This window comes from Astatotilapia calliptera, chromosome 3, assembly GCF_964374335.1.
Source record: "Astatotilapia calliptera chromosome 3, fAstCal68.1, whole genome shotgun sequence".
NCBI classification, from domain to species: domain Eukaryota; kingdom Metazoa; phylum Chordata; class Actinopteri; order Cichliformes; family Cichlidae; genus Astatotilapia; species Astatotilapia calliptera.
Window position 1 is genome coordinate 84,264,056 of NC_137424.1, and position 17,015 is coordinate 84,281,070.

The 17,015-nt window shown below is 41.6% G+C and overlaps 1 protein-coding gene and 1 long non-coding RNA gene across 5 annotated transcripts in view; one reads left to right on the forward strand and one right to left on the reverse strand.

Annotated features, from left to right (window-relative positions):
* The window catches only part of LOC145426036 (uncharacterized), a 315,349-nt gene that overhangs the window by 71,831 nt on the left and 226,503 nt on the right, over positions 1-17,015 (forward strand). The gene's annotated exons all lie outside the window — the stretch shown is intronic.
* LOC145425991 (NACHT, LRR and PYD domains-containing protein 12-like) overlaps positions 11,468-17,015 on the reverse strand; it is a 262,822-nt gene continuing 257,274 nt past the window's right edge. For all 4 annotated transcript variants that reach the window (XM_080299524.1, XM_080299526.1, XM_080299523.1 and 1 more), the window contains one exon: positions 11,468-11,973. In XM_080299524.1, the coding sequence (XP_080155650.1) occupies positions 11,952-11,973 (22 nt within the window). In that variant the 3' untranslated portion in view covers positions 11,468-11,951. The remainder of the gene's footprint in view (positions 11,974-17,015) is intronic.

Sequence of the window (17,015 nt, forward strand, 5' to 3'; positions counted from 1 at the left end):
ACAGGCTTGCAGGCTCTTGATTAAAACATTTATTTAGTAGATGACATATACATAGTCTCAGTTAGGTTGTTACACATAAGGATGAGCCTCTGGTCTGGTAAAAGGTCAGAAGTGCAACAGGTGAATTGAGAAAGAAGCATTTAAGGATAAGAAAGACACAGACAGTTAGTAGGTGAGAGGTGACATAGAGGCTGAGTGAGGTCAACACACACACACACATTAGTTAGATTTATTTAGAGGAGAGAGGTTAGTCATGTCTGGTTGTAACTGCAAAATTGTCTCGGTAAAAGAGGAACCGTTCCTTGTTGTCTCGGCAAGAAAGAGGAACAATTCACTTTAAGACAAGAACAGAAAGGTAGACAGGAAGTACCGGCCATGAAAATAGAAGATGATCTTCTTTCGAACTGTGTTAAAAGTCATTGTGGTTTTGATCTGATCTATGTATAAAATGTATCTGTGACGTATGAAGGGGCGTCATTAATTCAAACCCTGATGCTATAAAAATCTGTGTATGCTTTGATTAAGTTGAAGATCAGTTCCTGTCTGCGAACGGAGCTGTTCTTCCCACACGTGTGTATTCATTAAAATCATTGTTTGACCAAGATCTTCTGGACCATGGTGGTTTGTACTCTCCTTCCTCAATATCTGAACCTTAACACCATAGGTGACATTTATGGTGTTATCACCCCCATCAGGGCTTACCTTTCCCACTTTTGGTGATATCCCTCCCTTGAATATTTGCAATTACCCTCCTTTGGCGTGAAATCTGGTGGTGTGGTCAAGTGGGTGCTATAGAAACAAAAGCTCAGGACAGAACAGTTATCAGTCATGTACTTCTTACAGAATTTGCATATATTTTGATTTCATATTGATCCTCTGAGTGTAATGGTACATTTTAATTTGAATTGATCAAAACTAAACACAATAGGTTTTTCTTTCTTTACTTTGCTCTTGTTCTCTTGCAGTACCACATCCTATCACATGTCCCTGTCAGTTGTATTCTACTTTTAATGATTGTCTATTTTAAGTGAGAACCTAAATCACGTGGACCAGTGTTTGTTATTGCATAACTCTATTTTGAGGGTTCAGTCTGCAGTTCCACACTCTCATATGAAGCTAGAGTCTCCCCCTCCAGTCTCTCTTATCCTCCTGCTGCTGCAAAAACAAAACAAAGCGAAGCATCCACCCTTCTCTTACAGGCTGTGAATTGTTGCTCTACATTTACTAATTCTAAAGGTGGTGCAGTTTGTGTCTCAGTATAAAGTCAGTCAAAACTTTAGTCCACATCGTCAGTCCATCACAGTCCAGTAACACACATTCATCCACACACATCCATACCAGGTATTGCTGATAGTGGAGTCTCACATGCAACCTATTCCAGTATCCATTACCATTACCATTACCAGCAAGATCACGTCATCATTTTTAAAAGAAAAAAACAATTCTTCATGATTTTGGACTGGATTGACTCGCTGCAATCCTTTTAGACTCAGGACTCACCATCTCATGTGATCAGTGTCCCATATAAGTGAATTTCTCCAGAGCCCATTATAATCATGGAGAGGCAAACTTTGTGACTGCTTCCAGTAAGAATATTTCATAGCACTTTAAATTTCACTCTTGCAGGCCTGGTTAAAAGAGCTGATTGCTAAATCATGAACTCACAAAATATCACCACCGGTGGATCACACCTAGATTTCTTATCTCAGTGCACTGTAACAAAAGCAAACACAGGCGTAACCAATAAAATACTAATAAAATAACACATAGTAGGGCCCGTTGCAGACATGTCCAAGCATAAAACCGTCTCTCTCTCTCCTAGAGAAAGAAAACAACCCAAACCTCACTGATAAAATCAACCTAGTGCTAAGCAAAACCCCAAAATCAACCAGAAATTCACAGGAAAGTTTTCTGCTTCCTCCTGGGACAACATTGTGTGGGAATTAGAACCTCAGGTGCTGTAGCACCTTTTGTTCCTGCATGATTAAGTCTCAATGACAGAAAATGCGGCGCTCTGAAATAAATAAACCTCTGTACCACTCAGGGCTGTGTGAAGCACAGTAAACAATTCAGTCGTGGCCTTGAGCAGCCATACACAGACGTGTGTGTGTCATTTCTCACTCAATCAACGAGTGCACATGTGTTCATGTGTGTGTATCACTTCATGCTAAGTCAGTGTGTGTGTAGATGTGTGTGGTTGTTCATCACTTTCCTCTTCTGGTGTTCTGGGTAAACCACAGCCTGAAGCGTGCCCAGGGGTCCTGCCCTCCTCCATCTCAGTCTGTTTGCATCCATTGCTGCTGCTGCTGCTCACAGTTCTGTCCATCCTGGCTCTGACCCCAACTGGGGCAGTCCTTTCTCCAGTGTCCATGCTCACCGCAGGTGAAACCTGCATCTTCTTCTGTGTTTTGTCCATTCTGAGGTGCCTTTTGACCTCAGTTGCTGCCACGCCCTTTTTGCTGCCTGATCATCCGTGTTGGTCCATCACTGTCCTGCACAGTGTTAAAGCAGAGTTATCAAGGTCAGCATTATGCGGCTCGGCCTCACTTTTTAGCCGGGCTTTATGGGCGTCTCGTCACAGCTCTGTCAGCTGAAGCTGTCTGGGAATGTCCCTCATGTAGTGACAGGGGCCTTGGGTTTAGCGTCCTCCGTCTCCGTTTCATAAGATCCCTTTCCTGCAGCACCGTTGACATTTTCAGGTGGTTGTTTTGGGTCCAGCTGCGGCAGCGATTGGTCAGGGTCACGTCGAAGATGGTAGGGAGGAGCGCAGGAGTCCAGGTCCGCCTCGGCTTCCAGGGCCTGCAAAGCAGCCTGTAATGGGGCATACAAAGAAAAAACAAAAGAAAAAACAGACAGGAGTGTACGGACAGGAAAATGATGTTGTGTTTGCTGTGTTACAAGGAGAACCTTCATTTCTCCTCTAACTCCTCGCTGCTGTCCGTTTCACAGCTGCTGATTCTTGCTGGGTGTGGTTCCCATTATGCTAATCTATCATTTTGCTGCGGCCACTGTGCTCGTGGTGGATGGTTGGTCCAGGTCTGTAACCTGTATTAACACACTGAGACACTTCCTTAATATCATTTTCACCACTGCTCCATAGACAAGTAGGCCACACGCCCAGCTTTACAGCACAAACTGCACACCAGTCTCACAAAACATTCCTCTCTCTGCTTCTCAATAGTTCTCCACTCTCCCTTTATTTCTCCAAATTTAAAACCCAACATATTTCACATCACTACTCACCTTTCACTTTTGTTTTTACACAACTCAGAATTTCACCCAATTAAGCCTGTCTCTATGTGGCTCCGAGTTACCCTCTTTTCTGTCTCTCTTCTTTTCTCTTAATTTGTTTTAAACACATTCGTCAGGGGACAGGCACACAACAATCAACAATTTTTACCGCTGAAGCGAGTGGTTCAACCTTTTTACCCAATGTAGAACTCAACCTGTGATTTTTTTAAAAAATATGTGTCTTGTTCTACACCAGAATAAACATCAACCCGTGATTACACAGCAGTCTCTTTGTTTATACTGAGGCTAATTCGAGTCCTAAGTTCTCAAGTCGCCAACCTTGGCTAACCAGACACCGCTGGGCCTGCCTCTGCGTCCACAAGCAAGGGGGTTGGCACACCATGAACAAGCTTTTTTGGGGTTCCACACCCAAGGTTGCTATCCTACTTCCGGGCCGCGTCCGAACTACCGGTGGGGAAACCGCTCGAGGAACAAAATTCACAAGGCCCACTAGACGTTATCATGAGTATCTTAAAATGTGTCTTCGCTCTGGTGCCCTCTAATTCACACCTCAACCATCACTGTCACCATGTTTGTATCTCACACACTGAAACACACGGAGAATGCGTCTCATCTGCAGAAACACACACAGAAACCTCTGAGCTCAACGTGTTTCTACACCAAAAGCCAGTCTCTATTTCATACTCTATTTCATATACTGAAACTTTGGCCCTAACTTTTCAACTTTTCGTTAAATGTGGAATTCAATGTGGAACCTACACACACTGGAATTCAGCCTCAACTATGGTGTTCTGTTTTCTCGTGACGAAAACCAGACAGCGACAGAATTTAATGTGAAAATACGTGTAACTTAGTGAACAGATTAATTTAGAATGTCCAATATGCACACTTTGATTTATTACAACAGGTGGTGCTCACCTTTTCATTCTGTTGTTTGACAACAATAACAGAAAAATATGTACTTGATAACACAGTTATTGTGGCTTCAGCTGTAAATGTAGAGTTTGTCAGAATACATCATGGTCACACAAATCCAGAGTGGACCAAAGTGGCCAAGTTAGCATTACCTACTCACATTGTTAGAAAGCAAGGGAAAACATTACTAGCAGTAGCCGATAATGCTAATTCAACCTAAATTAGCATTAGCCGCTAACAGCTGCCTACTTAGCATTACCTACTCACATTGTTAGAAAGCAAGGGAAAACGGTATTAGCATTAGCTGCTAATGGTTTTCACCTTAAATTAGCATTAGCCACTAATGATAGCCTACTTAGCATGAACTCCTCACATCGTTATAACTCAAGTTCTTTCTGTGACAGATTAGAGGATTCAAACCAATCAGATGACAATATTCACATGACTCAACTCTTTGAAGTGTATTTGTGAAAATGTTGGACTGTTCCTCAGTGTGTAACAGTGTGTGTGTGAGAGCCATGTAATGTCCATGTGTGCATGCTGACTGTGCTGCTCTGACCCCCCTCCTCCTTTCAGGGTGGAGCCTGCTGGAGTCCGATGGTTGACACCAGGTCTGAGGAAGTGTAAGTGTGTTTTTAATGGGATTCATGAAAACAAAGCAGCACACATTCAACCATCTTCATCATGTCAGGAGTCATCATCAAAGTGCCAATCAATGAACAGATGATGGATCAATAACTGCAGCTGGATTGTGTTTGTTCTCTCCATCAGATTCCTGTCAACTCACAATCGACACAAACACAGTGAACACAAAGCTCCAACTGTCTGACAACAACAGGAAGGTGACACGTGTGGAGGAGGTTCAGTCATATCCTGATCATCCAGACAGATTTGATGGTTATCAGCTGCTGTGTAGAGATGGTCTGACTGGTCGCTGTTACTGGGAGGTCGAGTGGAGAGGAAACGTTGAGATATCAGTGAGTTACAGAAGCATCAGAAGGAAAGGAGACAGTGACTGTGTTTGGACGGAATGATCAGTCCTGGAGTCTGTGCTGCTCTGATGATGGTCCTCGTCATGTCTGTCACAATAACAGACCAACATCCATCTCCTCCTCCTCCTCCTCCTCCTCCTCTGTCTCTAACAGAGCAGCAGTGTATGTGGACTGTCCTGCTGGCACTCTGTCCTTCTACAGAGTCTCCTCTGACACTCTGATCCACCTCCACACCTTCAACACCACATTCACTCAAACTCTTTATCCTGGGTTTATGTTCTGGTCTCGTGGTGCCTCAGTGTCCCTGTGCTGAGTGGAGTGTAAAGAGTGTCTCCTGTTACAGAAACACTCTGACTGTTGAACAGATAGTTCAGTCTGTACATGTCTGTCTCTTTCACTCACAAACACGTTTTCAGATTCATGGATTCAATCAGTTGATGTTTGAAACTCTTCTAAATGATTCCTGGTAAACTTCTTCCTCTTCAGTCCTTTATCCAAATGTTTCAATACTCATTCTTTCTTTCTCTATTGTGTGTAGGACATTTAGCTTTTCAAACATCAGAGAGTGCTGAAATAACAACATTGTTCCCATTCTGATCAGACTGAAAGATTTATAGAGATTTATCCATGTGCTGCAAAAGGATTTGATATCAACATATCTGCAGATCAGCAGGAGCATTTTCTTCATATTGATGTAGAGTTCAGTACCAGGAATATGTAGAATTAACATCTGTGTGCATGACGAGTGATGAAGATTCAAACTTTCAAAGGACGTCAGAGTTGGCGTCTCTATCTGTGACTGTCCCAGAGGAACCTGCATGAGGATTATTACAGATCTATCTAGAAAGACTTGCATTGATTCACAGTGTACAATTCTTTCTGATCTGTTAACATCTTCCTCCAAATCCTGTTTCTGCTGCATCAGAAGGGCTCAAACCTCCTGCTGTTTCTACTGGACCATCAATTATAATATAGTTTATGTGTGACAATTTATTTATCCCCAATATAAATTCATCATTCCAGTTTATAAAATTATGAATTATCTTGCCTAAATAGCCTGTTGATTTTCTTTAATCATTTCAATTACTGCCAGCAAACTAGTAGCATGTTTAATCTTTAAGTAATGTAATTCCCCCCCCCCCCTTCGCCGCATACTTGGTATTACCCAACCGGCTTTCTCTACCAAACTTTCAGTATTTGCTGTATGCTTGTTAGCGCAGTCGCTGGTGCTAACTAAATGCTTGCTAACTGAACTGTGGAGACATCAGACATTAAAAGAGGCGGACAGGCGACACTACTTAATGGTTGGTCCAGACCAACCGCTTGTAAAAAGGATATAATGTCCGACCCAAAGGAGGTAAATACCTGTGTTGTTAACGTCTTGATGCACGCTCAATCATCCAGGGAAGTAAATCTCCAAAAGTTGGTTCTGTTCATCTGGACGTAGCGTTTTGTGGGAGAAACGTTTCGTCATCATCAGGTGACGTCTTCAGTCTCAGCTGACTGCAGGTTTCAATCTTATAAACAGGACATTTGCATAATGACTGAAACCAGCCCACTGAGGAACAATGGGCTGGGAGGTCAGTTCCTTAATCTTAATTATGCAGATTCTCATGACCATTGATCAACAACCACTGATCAATGGCCATGAGTACTATTCGCAGAGAGTTGGGGAATGGCTGCAATCACTGCATTGTAAAAAAGATATACCCTTAGGCCACCTCCTCAATTCAGAGATGGTCTTTTCCTTTTCACGTAAATGGCCTCCTTGACTCCGCCCTCAAACCAGCGTTCCTCCTTGTCCAGGATGTTACATCCTCATCATTGAAAGAGTGTCCACTGGCCTGTAGGTGTAAATCACGGGTGTCCAAACTTTTTGCAAAGAGGGCCAAATTTTATAAAGTGAAGATGCCTGGGGGCCAATGGTTCCTTTTGACTTTTTTTTCATAACAAAGTTACATGAAAATATAATGAGGAACAATTTTAATAGTCACAATTACCTTTATTTTTAAAATAGAAATGTACCTAAATAAAAGACACTCAAGCATTTACAACTCTAAAGACACAGTTCGGCCTTTCATTTATATCTGGAGAGTCAGACAACATTGAACAAACTGTATAGAATACCCTAAATTTCCATGAGTTTGCAATATCTTTGCCTAATGAACATTTAAACAGGAGTTTTAAGTAATGAAAAGTGTTCTGTTATCAATAAAGTTTTTTTTTTTTAAAGTGAATTTCACCCTTGACTTTTACAAGACCTTTCAGGAAGCCAAAGTTTTTCACATCTACTGGAAGATTGCACAACTGGAAGTTCAGCTGCCGCAAGAAATAAACACATTTGTAAATTTACACAATATGTACACAACACACTCAACTATGAATTAAGAGCATAACATCAACAGTTAAAACCAAATCTTAAGAGTTTAACAAAATACGTTTCCTTTTGTGGATTGCATTAACATGCTTTATGCTTTTTACTGTCCGGGAACACATGAGTAATGCAGGGATGTCACTCCTGGAGGCCTGCTCTTCATTTGATTCAACTGTGCTAAACCAGAAAGAACTAAAACATGCATAGCAGCTCTCCAGCACAGAATCTGGGCATCCCTGGACTAATGAGAGGGGCAATACTTCGATCTAGATTTTTAGTAAAGCGATCAGGAGGTCTGGTTTGAGGGCAGTGGTTGAGATGCGTAAAAAATTTCACGCAAGTGGGAGTCACTCATCCTTGATCTCAATCGGTTCTTGTTTAAGTTCATGACAGAGAATGTTTGCTCACACAAATATGTGGAACCAAATAAGCTCAGCATTTTCTTAGCAAGAGATCGCACTTCAGGAAACCTGTCTTTGTCTAGCTGCTGATAAAAGTCAACAAGAGAACACTGCCGGTGTTTTCTGCTCATCGTCACACTGCAGCTCAATGAGCTCCAGCTGAAGCTGCAGAGGAGCATCATCGGGGTCCACGGAGAAGGGCGATGAGAAAAGCAGCATGTCTTTTTCAATAGCTGCAAAGTCCTGAAAGCGTTTGTTCAATTCTCCAGAAAGAGACACGATAGCTGTTGCGTACCTCTTCATTTGGACATTAATGTCCTCTGGGAAACTGTCAATAACCTCTTTCAAAGCTGGGAAGTGTGCGGTACAGGGCTCTGTTAGGGACAAGTGTCTTTGGAAAAGTTGCAGTTTGGTTCCAAAGGCCTTGATGCGAGCCACCTCACATCATTGTAATAAATTACGTCACCATATTCATCCTGGATGTCAGGCAGAAACTGCTGAAACTGTCGGTGGCACAGAGCTTTAGAGCGAATACAGTTGACTGTCTTTGCTACTGGTTTCATAACATCATCAAATTTGAGATATTTGGCACAGAGAGCCAGCTGATGAATGATACAGTCAAGTTTAACAGCGTTACCTGCTTGTTTGCCGACTTTATTGCAGATCAGTGTGGACAATCCGCTTCGCTCACCAGCCACGGCAGGTGCACCATCAGTAATGATCCCAGAGACTTTACTCCATGGTAGCTTCACATCATCAACAGCTTCACAAAGAGAAATGAATAAATCCATTCCTCTGCTTTGACCCTTACAGCGGCTCCTCTGTCACATTCATCTTGTCGTCGACTCCTCGTAAATAAATCAGCAGTTGCGCGGTGTCAGATGCATCGGTGCTTTCATCGCAGGCTAATGAGAAATAATCAAAATCCACTCCTCTGTCCCGCAGCTGTCTGTCAATGTCTGACGATATATCCTCACCTCTGCGTGCCACAGTGTTGCGTGCCAAGCAAACATTCAGAAATTCTTGCTTCCTCTCGGGGCAAATGTTCTCCACCATCCACTCAATCTGAAAGCAACAGACCGTGCACGAGAGGTGGAGATGCCGGTGTTGTGCCAAAAAGTGATTGCCTGCCAAAAACTGATTTCCAATGTTTCCGTGTATTTTTTATGTGTAATATCTTTATGTATGTTGGTAAATAGACTTCGGTGAACAGCGTTTACAAAGGGGTTATATATAGAATTAAAAGATTATCTGTTTTTTCAAGTATCTTTATAACTCTGTGTTATTGTACTCACATTATAACCAATCCGGTCCTTTTTCCCCACTTACAATATTTTTACAGAACTATTGTAATATTTGCTGCCATTTCTGCTGTCTTACTCTTACAAAAGACATTTTAATGTTAATGAGATTTTTTTAACTGCATAAATAAAGGTTCTATAAAAGTCGCTGCCAAAAACTGATTGCGGCTTCTACCTTGTTACACGAATGTTGTTTGTGGCTCAATATGACTTTGTGTCATCCATGAGGGATGCATTTGACATATGTTTCACATATTATAGGCCAACAACTTACTTATAGCAGTTTAAATACGAGCAATCAGTTTTTGGCAAATACCGGAAATCAGTTTTTGGCAGACAATCACTTTTTGGCACAACACCGGCAGGGTGGAGCGGGTGGAGACGAGTGTCAAGGGTGTTTTCTCACAGAAGGTGAGAGTGAGACCTGCTATGATCTGTGGTTGGAGACGGTGGCACTGACAAAAAGAGACGGCCGAGCTGAAGACCTGCAGATTTTTACTGGGAGTGACCAGGATGGACACAATTACAGCTCAGGGGCCCGTTCTTCGTACGTCGCTTACTACATCCAAGATCAAATGACACATCCAAGATCAAACGATCGCGCTAACCGTGAGCTCGCTAATCCGGTTCCCCGAACACACCTGCTGTTGACGATTACTACAGCTGGACGCAGTAATGTGACATCACTGGGTGTCGTAAAAGGGGCTACGCATCGATAGTAGAAACATTGATCGGCAACCCTCTGATTGGTCGACGAAAATGTCGAAGGGGCGTGCTCGGTATTTTCCGGCAGCAGAGCAAGAACTCTTGAGTGAGGGATTTCAGGAGTTTCAGAGTTTAATTAAAACGCAAGGGAACACTGCAAAGGCTGCAAAAGCAAGGAGAGAGGGCTGGCAGGAAGTTGCTGACAAATCAAACTCGTAAGTAATTTAATAATAACAATAATAATGGAGTGGGTTTATATAGCGCTTTTCAAGGCACCCAAAGCACATGACAATACCACTATTCAGTCACTTTATTATTTAGCCTATTTATAGATTTATTATATTACACTATATTATCCAATATTATATTACATTATATTATATTGTCATATTATATCCCCTTTCACATTAGAGCCACAACAGGACCCACTAGAACATGGGAACAAGTAAAAGTGAAATATAAGAATATTCTACAGAATGGTAATATTTATCACTTATATTGCTTTTAGTCTCTTGGAAAGAGACCCTGAAATAATCTGTTTGTTTGTTCATAACAGCAACCAAGAAAAGGGCAGAGCAAAAAAAGACAGGTGGTGGTCCTGCACCCCCTCGTCAACATGTTGGTTAAGTGAATAATACCCTCACGGGAATATCGATATCTCTCAATGAGCACACTGTCGCGCTGAGCTAAAGGATCCTGTCTGTCCTGCAATATACGCTGAATTCTGAGGACTCTCCTTATCAATCTTGCACCTTCCGCAATGGGTTGGTCACGTATACGGACAGGATATGACTGCGACAGGCTTCCCAAATCCACCTTCGCTTTTATAGCCGTGGTCTCTCATCTTGATTACACGAAGTAATTTACAATTGCTACTCTGAAATATGAATTACATCTGTAATAATCACATACATGTAATAGAATGTTAATAGTACATTTCCCTTTTTTAGGAAATGACCTGTATGTATCTGTGTGACATCAATAAAAGGATCAAGTGCTGCATTATCTTTAGTTACATTGATGTTATTTATTTATGGTGAAACGGTGGTGGAATATCGCTGTTGCTTTCGTATGATGACGCGGACATACCTGCGTGGCCGCGATCTAATCCTGTTTACATAAAGTAAACCTGCTCCCGAGCAGGTCTACGCTTACGGCTCTGTTGCTATGACAGCAAGTCCCGGATGAGCTTCGGGGAACCGAACGATCCAAGATCACGCGAAATCGTCAACAATCAGATCCAGCTAACTTACTTAGCGAGGTACAAAGAACAGGCCCCTGGTCTTACTGGTTTGGACAAAGTTAGAGAGGTGAGGCTCAGATGCTTTGGACATGTGCAGATATACTGGACACAGAATGATGAAGATGAAGCTACAAGAAAGGAGGAAAAGAGGAAGACCACAGAAAGGATCCACAGATGTAGTGAAGAAGGACATGACAGTTTCTGTTAGTTTGGTTTTTATTTATTTGGCAAAAGATTCAGAAATAAAGATGGTGGCCACAACATTGGTCAAACCACATGTCCTGTTATGTTTGATCATAATTTTAATGTTCTGTAAATATGTAGCATAACCTAAGCAGCAAGGACGGTGATAAGTAAATAGCATTAGCAGACGACTGAAGTTCTTTTAAGCATACTTGATTGCTGGCATCTCCATTCTACCATAAAATATTCAATCCCACTGGCTTTATACAGGACTTTGCCCACACCTGACCTCGTTAGTCTCTACCATTGAAACAAATAGGTCAGACCAAACAATACAAGTCTAAACAAAGAGCAGGAAGAAGATTATTCATGAAACTGACAAACTCATTTACTCAGCTAAATGGTTTGTAAAGTAAAACACTGCATACAATAGAGGGACTCTGGATCTGACTGGATGAAGCTCTCCTCTCCACCTCCCAGTAACATGGCCCAGTCAGAGCGTCTCTACACACAAGCTGCTGCTGCTTCAACCTCTCTGGATCATCAGGACACAGCTGCTCCTCTCTCAGCAACACACTGTCCTGTTTACCAAGGTTTACCCTTCACCCTGCAGAGAGAAGAAGGAAGAGCAGAGGAGACAAACGAGTGTTTCCAGAGACTCTTCTGCAAAAAGACCATTTGGTTCCTCGTGGTTCAGTTAAATACAGGGTTCATACACATTTTTCAGGGTCAAATTCAAGCACTTTTTAAGCACTTTCAAGGTCCATTTCCACTTTCAAGGTCAAGTTTATTCCAGCACTTTACCAAAAAAAAAAGTATTAGAGAATTGTGGATCAATATGATATCAATATCACAATCACAATATCATTGTGCAAGATGATCGGCTCTTTAGCAAGAATGCTCACCTCTGTTTTCTACACAGACACACAACACATATCACTGAACACTTATTCTGAGAGTCGACTAGTCACCGATTATTTTTGCGATTAGTCGACTAATCAGATCATCATCCATTGGACGTAAAACTACAGCTTATTGCACCAGCAGCATCTGCTCTTATATAACTATCATTAGCTTACAGCTTTAAGCTTTTAAGGTGCTAACTAAAAATAAAGACAAGATGATAGTTTGTTAAAGTTTATTGAAATTTGCAGATTGTTTCGGTGAAGTTTAATAAACTCCTTGCTATCTAAAATATAACAGGACACCGGAGTAAATTCTCAGCATCTCACACTTTTGATGATCAGCTGTCTGCTTGACGTTTATTCAGCTGTGTAAAAACTATAACTTTAATCTCAGACAAACAGATTTACTCAGGAACAAATAAAATACTAAAGAAAGCTAAACAATAACATTTTAAGTTATCTAAGTGACTCATATATCATGTTTAACCTGAGTAGCTAAAGACGGCGGTGGGTTTGAAAACGATTAGCCGGGAGTCCGGTGTTCTCACGGCTCTAGTGACCTAGCCCCCGGCTAGCTATCGAGCTAGTGGGTAACAGACATCTCCGAAAACGTCGGAGCGCTTTTGAAAATATGTGGTGTCCTGATAAACTGAGCAGATATTTGAGGTTTACACAGCTACATTCTCGCCTAGAAATATGTTAAACGTTTATTTTGTGACCCAGAAAGAATAATAAGAGTAACATTAAAACTAACTAGAAAGCGAAAATTTCTGAAGAAATTTTAAGTGTGCCTATGCCGCTGCCAATCAGTGTAGTTTGCCATTCAAACGGCTACAGAGAGCAAAACTCAGCAGAGCAGCCATTCTCCACCATGAACTATGGTGAAACCAAACACCGCTCGCGCCTCACAGATGACAGCTTACAGTTTTGTGTAAAGATGAGGTGACTTCGTACAGCCCCGATTTGTAGACGCTGTGCGCAGAGGTTCATAAGCAGACCCGACAATGTTTGCATGAACACGCTGTGAAGCATTACGTTATGGACCACTTTTCACACATAGTTGCTGTACCCACACAGCTGGCTGTAGCTTTTCATCTCACAGCCCGACGCATACAAAAAATAAATAAATAAAAGTAAACAGCCGAGAGAGCACAGACTTTACACCTGAGAGGCGTGATTGCAGATGCCCCTGAGGTGGGTCCACCTCCCCTGCAGCGGCACTGCAGACCACGCCCTGCCACACACATCAAACACGTAAAATAAATATTTATGCACTTTTGCATTCACTTTTTGTTTTTTGTTATTTTTACACAGTGTTCTGAATGTTTAACGATGGTCTACAGCCAATCTTGTGTATTATTATACAAACTTTGGTTGTAAGATTCAGATAACTATTTAATAAAAGCTAAATATTTTATATGAGAGTAAGAAAGAAAAGTATATCTTTGTGTCCCCCTCTCCCTGTTAATGCCCTACCTGGCCCCAGGTAGTTCAATTCAACCAGGCATTCAATTTGTGGCTCGGACTGTTTCGTTTATTCAGATGCTGGGGCAAACACCACTCCAACTCTGCTGCTGGCCCTTTGCACATCACAGTAAACACTGCGTGATTATCAACATAGTAAAATACAACAACATATATATAAAAAAAACACATTAAGCAAAAATAATCATGTTTTTACAAAATTCCACGGTCTCAGGAATGAGTATGACACAAAACTAACATAGCAGGATTACCAGCAAACTGCAGCTGAAAAGCTAATGCTTCATCTCAGTCAATAGCTAGGTTTCATTTGACGTAGACGTGACGTCGACGTAAAGCGCGAAATTTGACTGGCGGTCGGAAGTGAAAAAGATAAACGCAAAATCACAGACAGACAGTACGCAAAATGCCTATGTCCTGTTGTGTTTACGGATGCTCCAGTAGATCGACCCGAGAAACTGATAAACGGTATTTTAGGGTACCAAAAATAGCCCAACGAAGAGGAGAAAAATGGAAAATTCTAACCGAAAAACGTAGGAAAAAATGGATTTTAAATTTACGTTTACAGTCGGGAGGAGCAGAGTCTGCCAATGCCCGTGTCTGCAGCGACCACTTCATCAGAGGTAATGTTATGTTTGCAAACAAACTTATTAGCATTATGTTGTCGTTAAATTCTCGTTTACTTAGTGCTTTTAAGTTAGTAGTCTAATATTGACTTGATTGGGACTATAGGCTGCCCAAGTGCTTTGGATGACGAAGAGTCGGAGGACTGGGCTCCGACGGTCAATCTCGGCTACGAACGAAAACCCAGATCGGAATCAGTTCTCAAACGAGATAAAAGAATGAAGCTTAGGGCAGAACAGCATCGATGTGCAGAGGCGATTTTGGATATGCAACAGACGGCTGAGAGCCCGGATTAACATCCTACTTAATTAGGCTACTAACCCTGCCATACAATTGCAATGAGCTGCAATCACTTCTCCATCCTCCTTTGCAATTACCCAAGTCTTCAGAGGTGTCTCGTTAGACCTCTGAGAATGGTTTACCTTGAAACAAACAACTGTCACTCTAACGAAGTCCTAAGGATGTGGCATGTTTGTTGACGTTAAAGCCGCTACCGCTAACTGTTAGCGTGTTTAAGATAAAGCAATATAAGAACAAACACTCACCCTTGCAAACACCAAACTGTATCCATCACGGAGACGTTTTGTTCCAAGGTTGTGGACCCACCCGCTGACAAAAAAATTGTACGCCTCCAGACTCTTGAAAGCTTTCATTTGCTGCCTAGTGTAGTAAGAAGTCTGGAGGACCAAGTAGTTGGTGATATCCACAGCCTCGATAGTAGGCAAATCCTTTACTTCTGTGGTGTATTCGGACATTTTCAAAGAATACGGATCACGTCCGATATATTTTTTAACTATCTGTTTATATCTCTCCCGAGAAACGGGGTCTAAAGTTGCACAATAGCTGCTCTCCTGACTCTCCACAGTGTCCTCCATGTTTACTTCCGCCCTCCACTCAAAAATCGCGCTGCCTCCGCACGTCATCAGAACCACGTGACCGCAACCCAACTATTACTAAAATGAATCAGTAACATCAGTAAGCATGGACGCGGTTCAGTTGTGAGTTGGTAATATCCATTTTAAAGTTAGTGCTTAGCATCTCTTATAACACTAAATAAAGAGAATAGACAAGTCAAATACTCAAATATAAACATAATACAACATAGTTAACATAATCAAATATAAAGATCAGAAATATATAATACACTTCAAACTGCTCACACTATGCAACTAAATAGCATTAGTGCGAGGTTAAGCAACCGTCAGTACACAGGAACTACTTCCGGTAGTTATACAAAATAAAAGCGTCCCCCATTATAATTCGCTATAATGCTCTTATTGTGAAGGGCAAGCGGGACGCCATACTTCCGGTCAAACTACGTTCACTAGCTAGCCGCGGCTAGCAGCAACATCGTGAGAAATCTCTTGCTAATATGGGATGTTTTGACAAAACGAGCAGATATTTGACGTTTACACACCTACATTCTCGCCTGAAAATATCTTAAAAGTTTACTTTGTGACCTAGAAACACAAATAAGAGGAATATATTACACGAAGTGGGAGCCGCCATTGTTTCACTCGGTAGAGGCGTGCTTTGCATTGTGGGATTTTGAGTTTTCAGGCAAAGCATTGTGGGATGTGGAATTTTAAGGCAAATTTGCACTAAAATGTAAATATTTACAAAACTATAAAAGTTATGAACACCAAAAGTCATAGCATAGTAGTCCAGACCCAGCCGCACAAAATGATATAACATATGTAACCCTTGTGTCAAAACTGTGCGGCACATAAGCGTGGGAAAATTTTCACTAAAATATTAATATTTAAAAAACTATAGAAGTAATAACCACCAAAAGTCATAGCAACTCATTCCAGCTCCAGCCGCACACAATGATATATCATATGTGTGCTGATGGGATGCCCATTTCCTTATCTTGTGAATGCGCTGACATTGCTTTATATCGAGCACCGGCTGCCCAGTTAAACTGTGACCATCACCAGGTAACGTAGGCGTGTTTCTTGAATTAGCAGCAGGTGTTAAACAGCTGACAGATGAGGAGGATGCATGCAGGTAAAGTGAGGGTCTGTTGAGCTGATCGCTGGTTTCGTGAGAAAAATGTCAGCTCGTTCTTTATGTTACAGAAGCACAGAGACACAAGACCAGGCGGAAAGAGACGATCGTTCGGTCAAAATGAGAATCTGCGAATGCAACATGTGGAACACGGAGAGTGGAATATGTAAACAAACCGGTTAACGTAACCCCCTGGGTGCACTCTGCATGCTAATTGTTAGCAGAGCTAGTGAAATCTCTGAAAACATCTGAGCACTTTTGCAAACATGTTCTATGTTGACAACCTGACCAGACATGTGAAGATTACTTAGGTAGGTAATTAGGTAATTAATTATTTCTGATTTTAATTAATTATTGCCACATTTAATTAATTATTTAATGGTGTATTCAATTAATTCATTATGGCAGTCCTGGAGTTCCATACTGACCGGGCTCCCCTTGCAGAAAGTAAAAGACAAAGAGCACTGTGGTCTTGCCTCTGAGTGATTGGTCTCTGAGTCAGCGGGGTTTGAGTGTTAGACCCAACAAAAAGAATGCATGTTTTACTTTGCATCACCTCAGTAAGACCATGTGAAAATCAAAACAAATCCTCCTGTGTTGAGTTAAATGTCTTTTGTTCCCCCTTCTG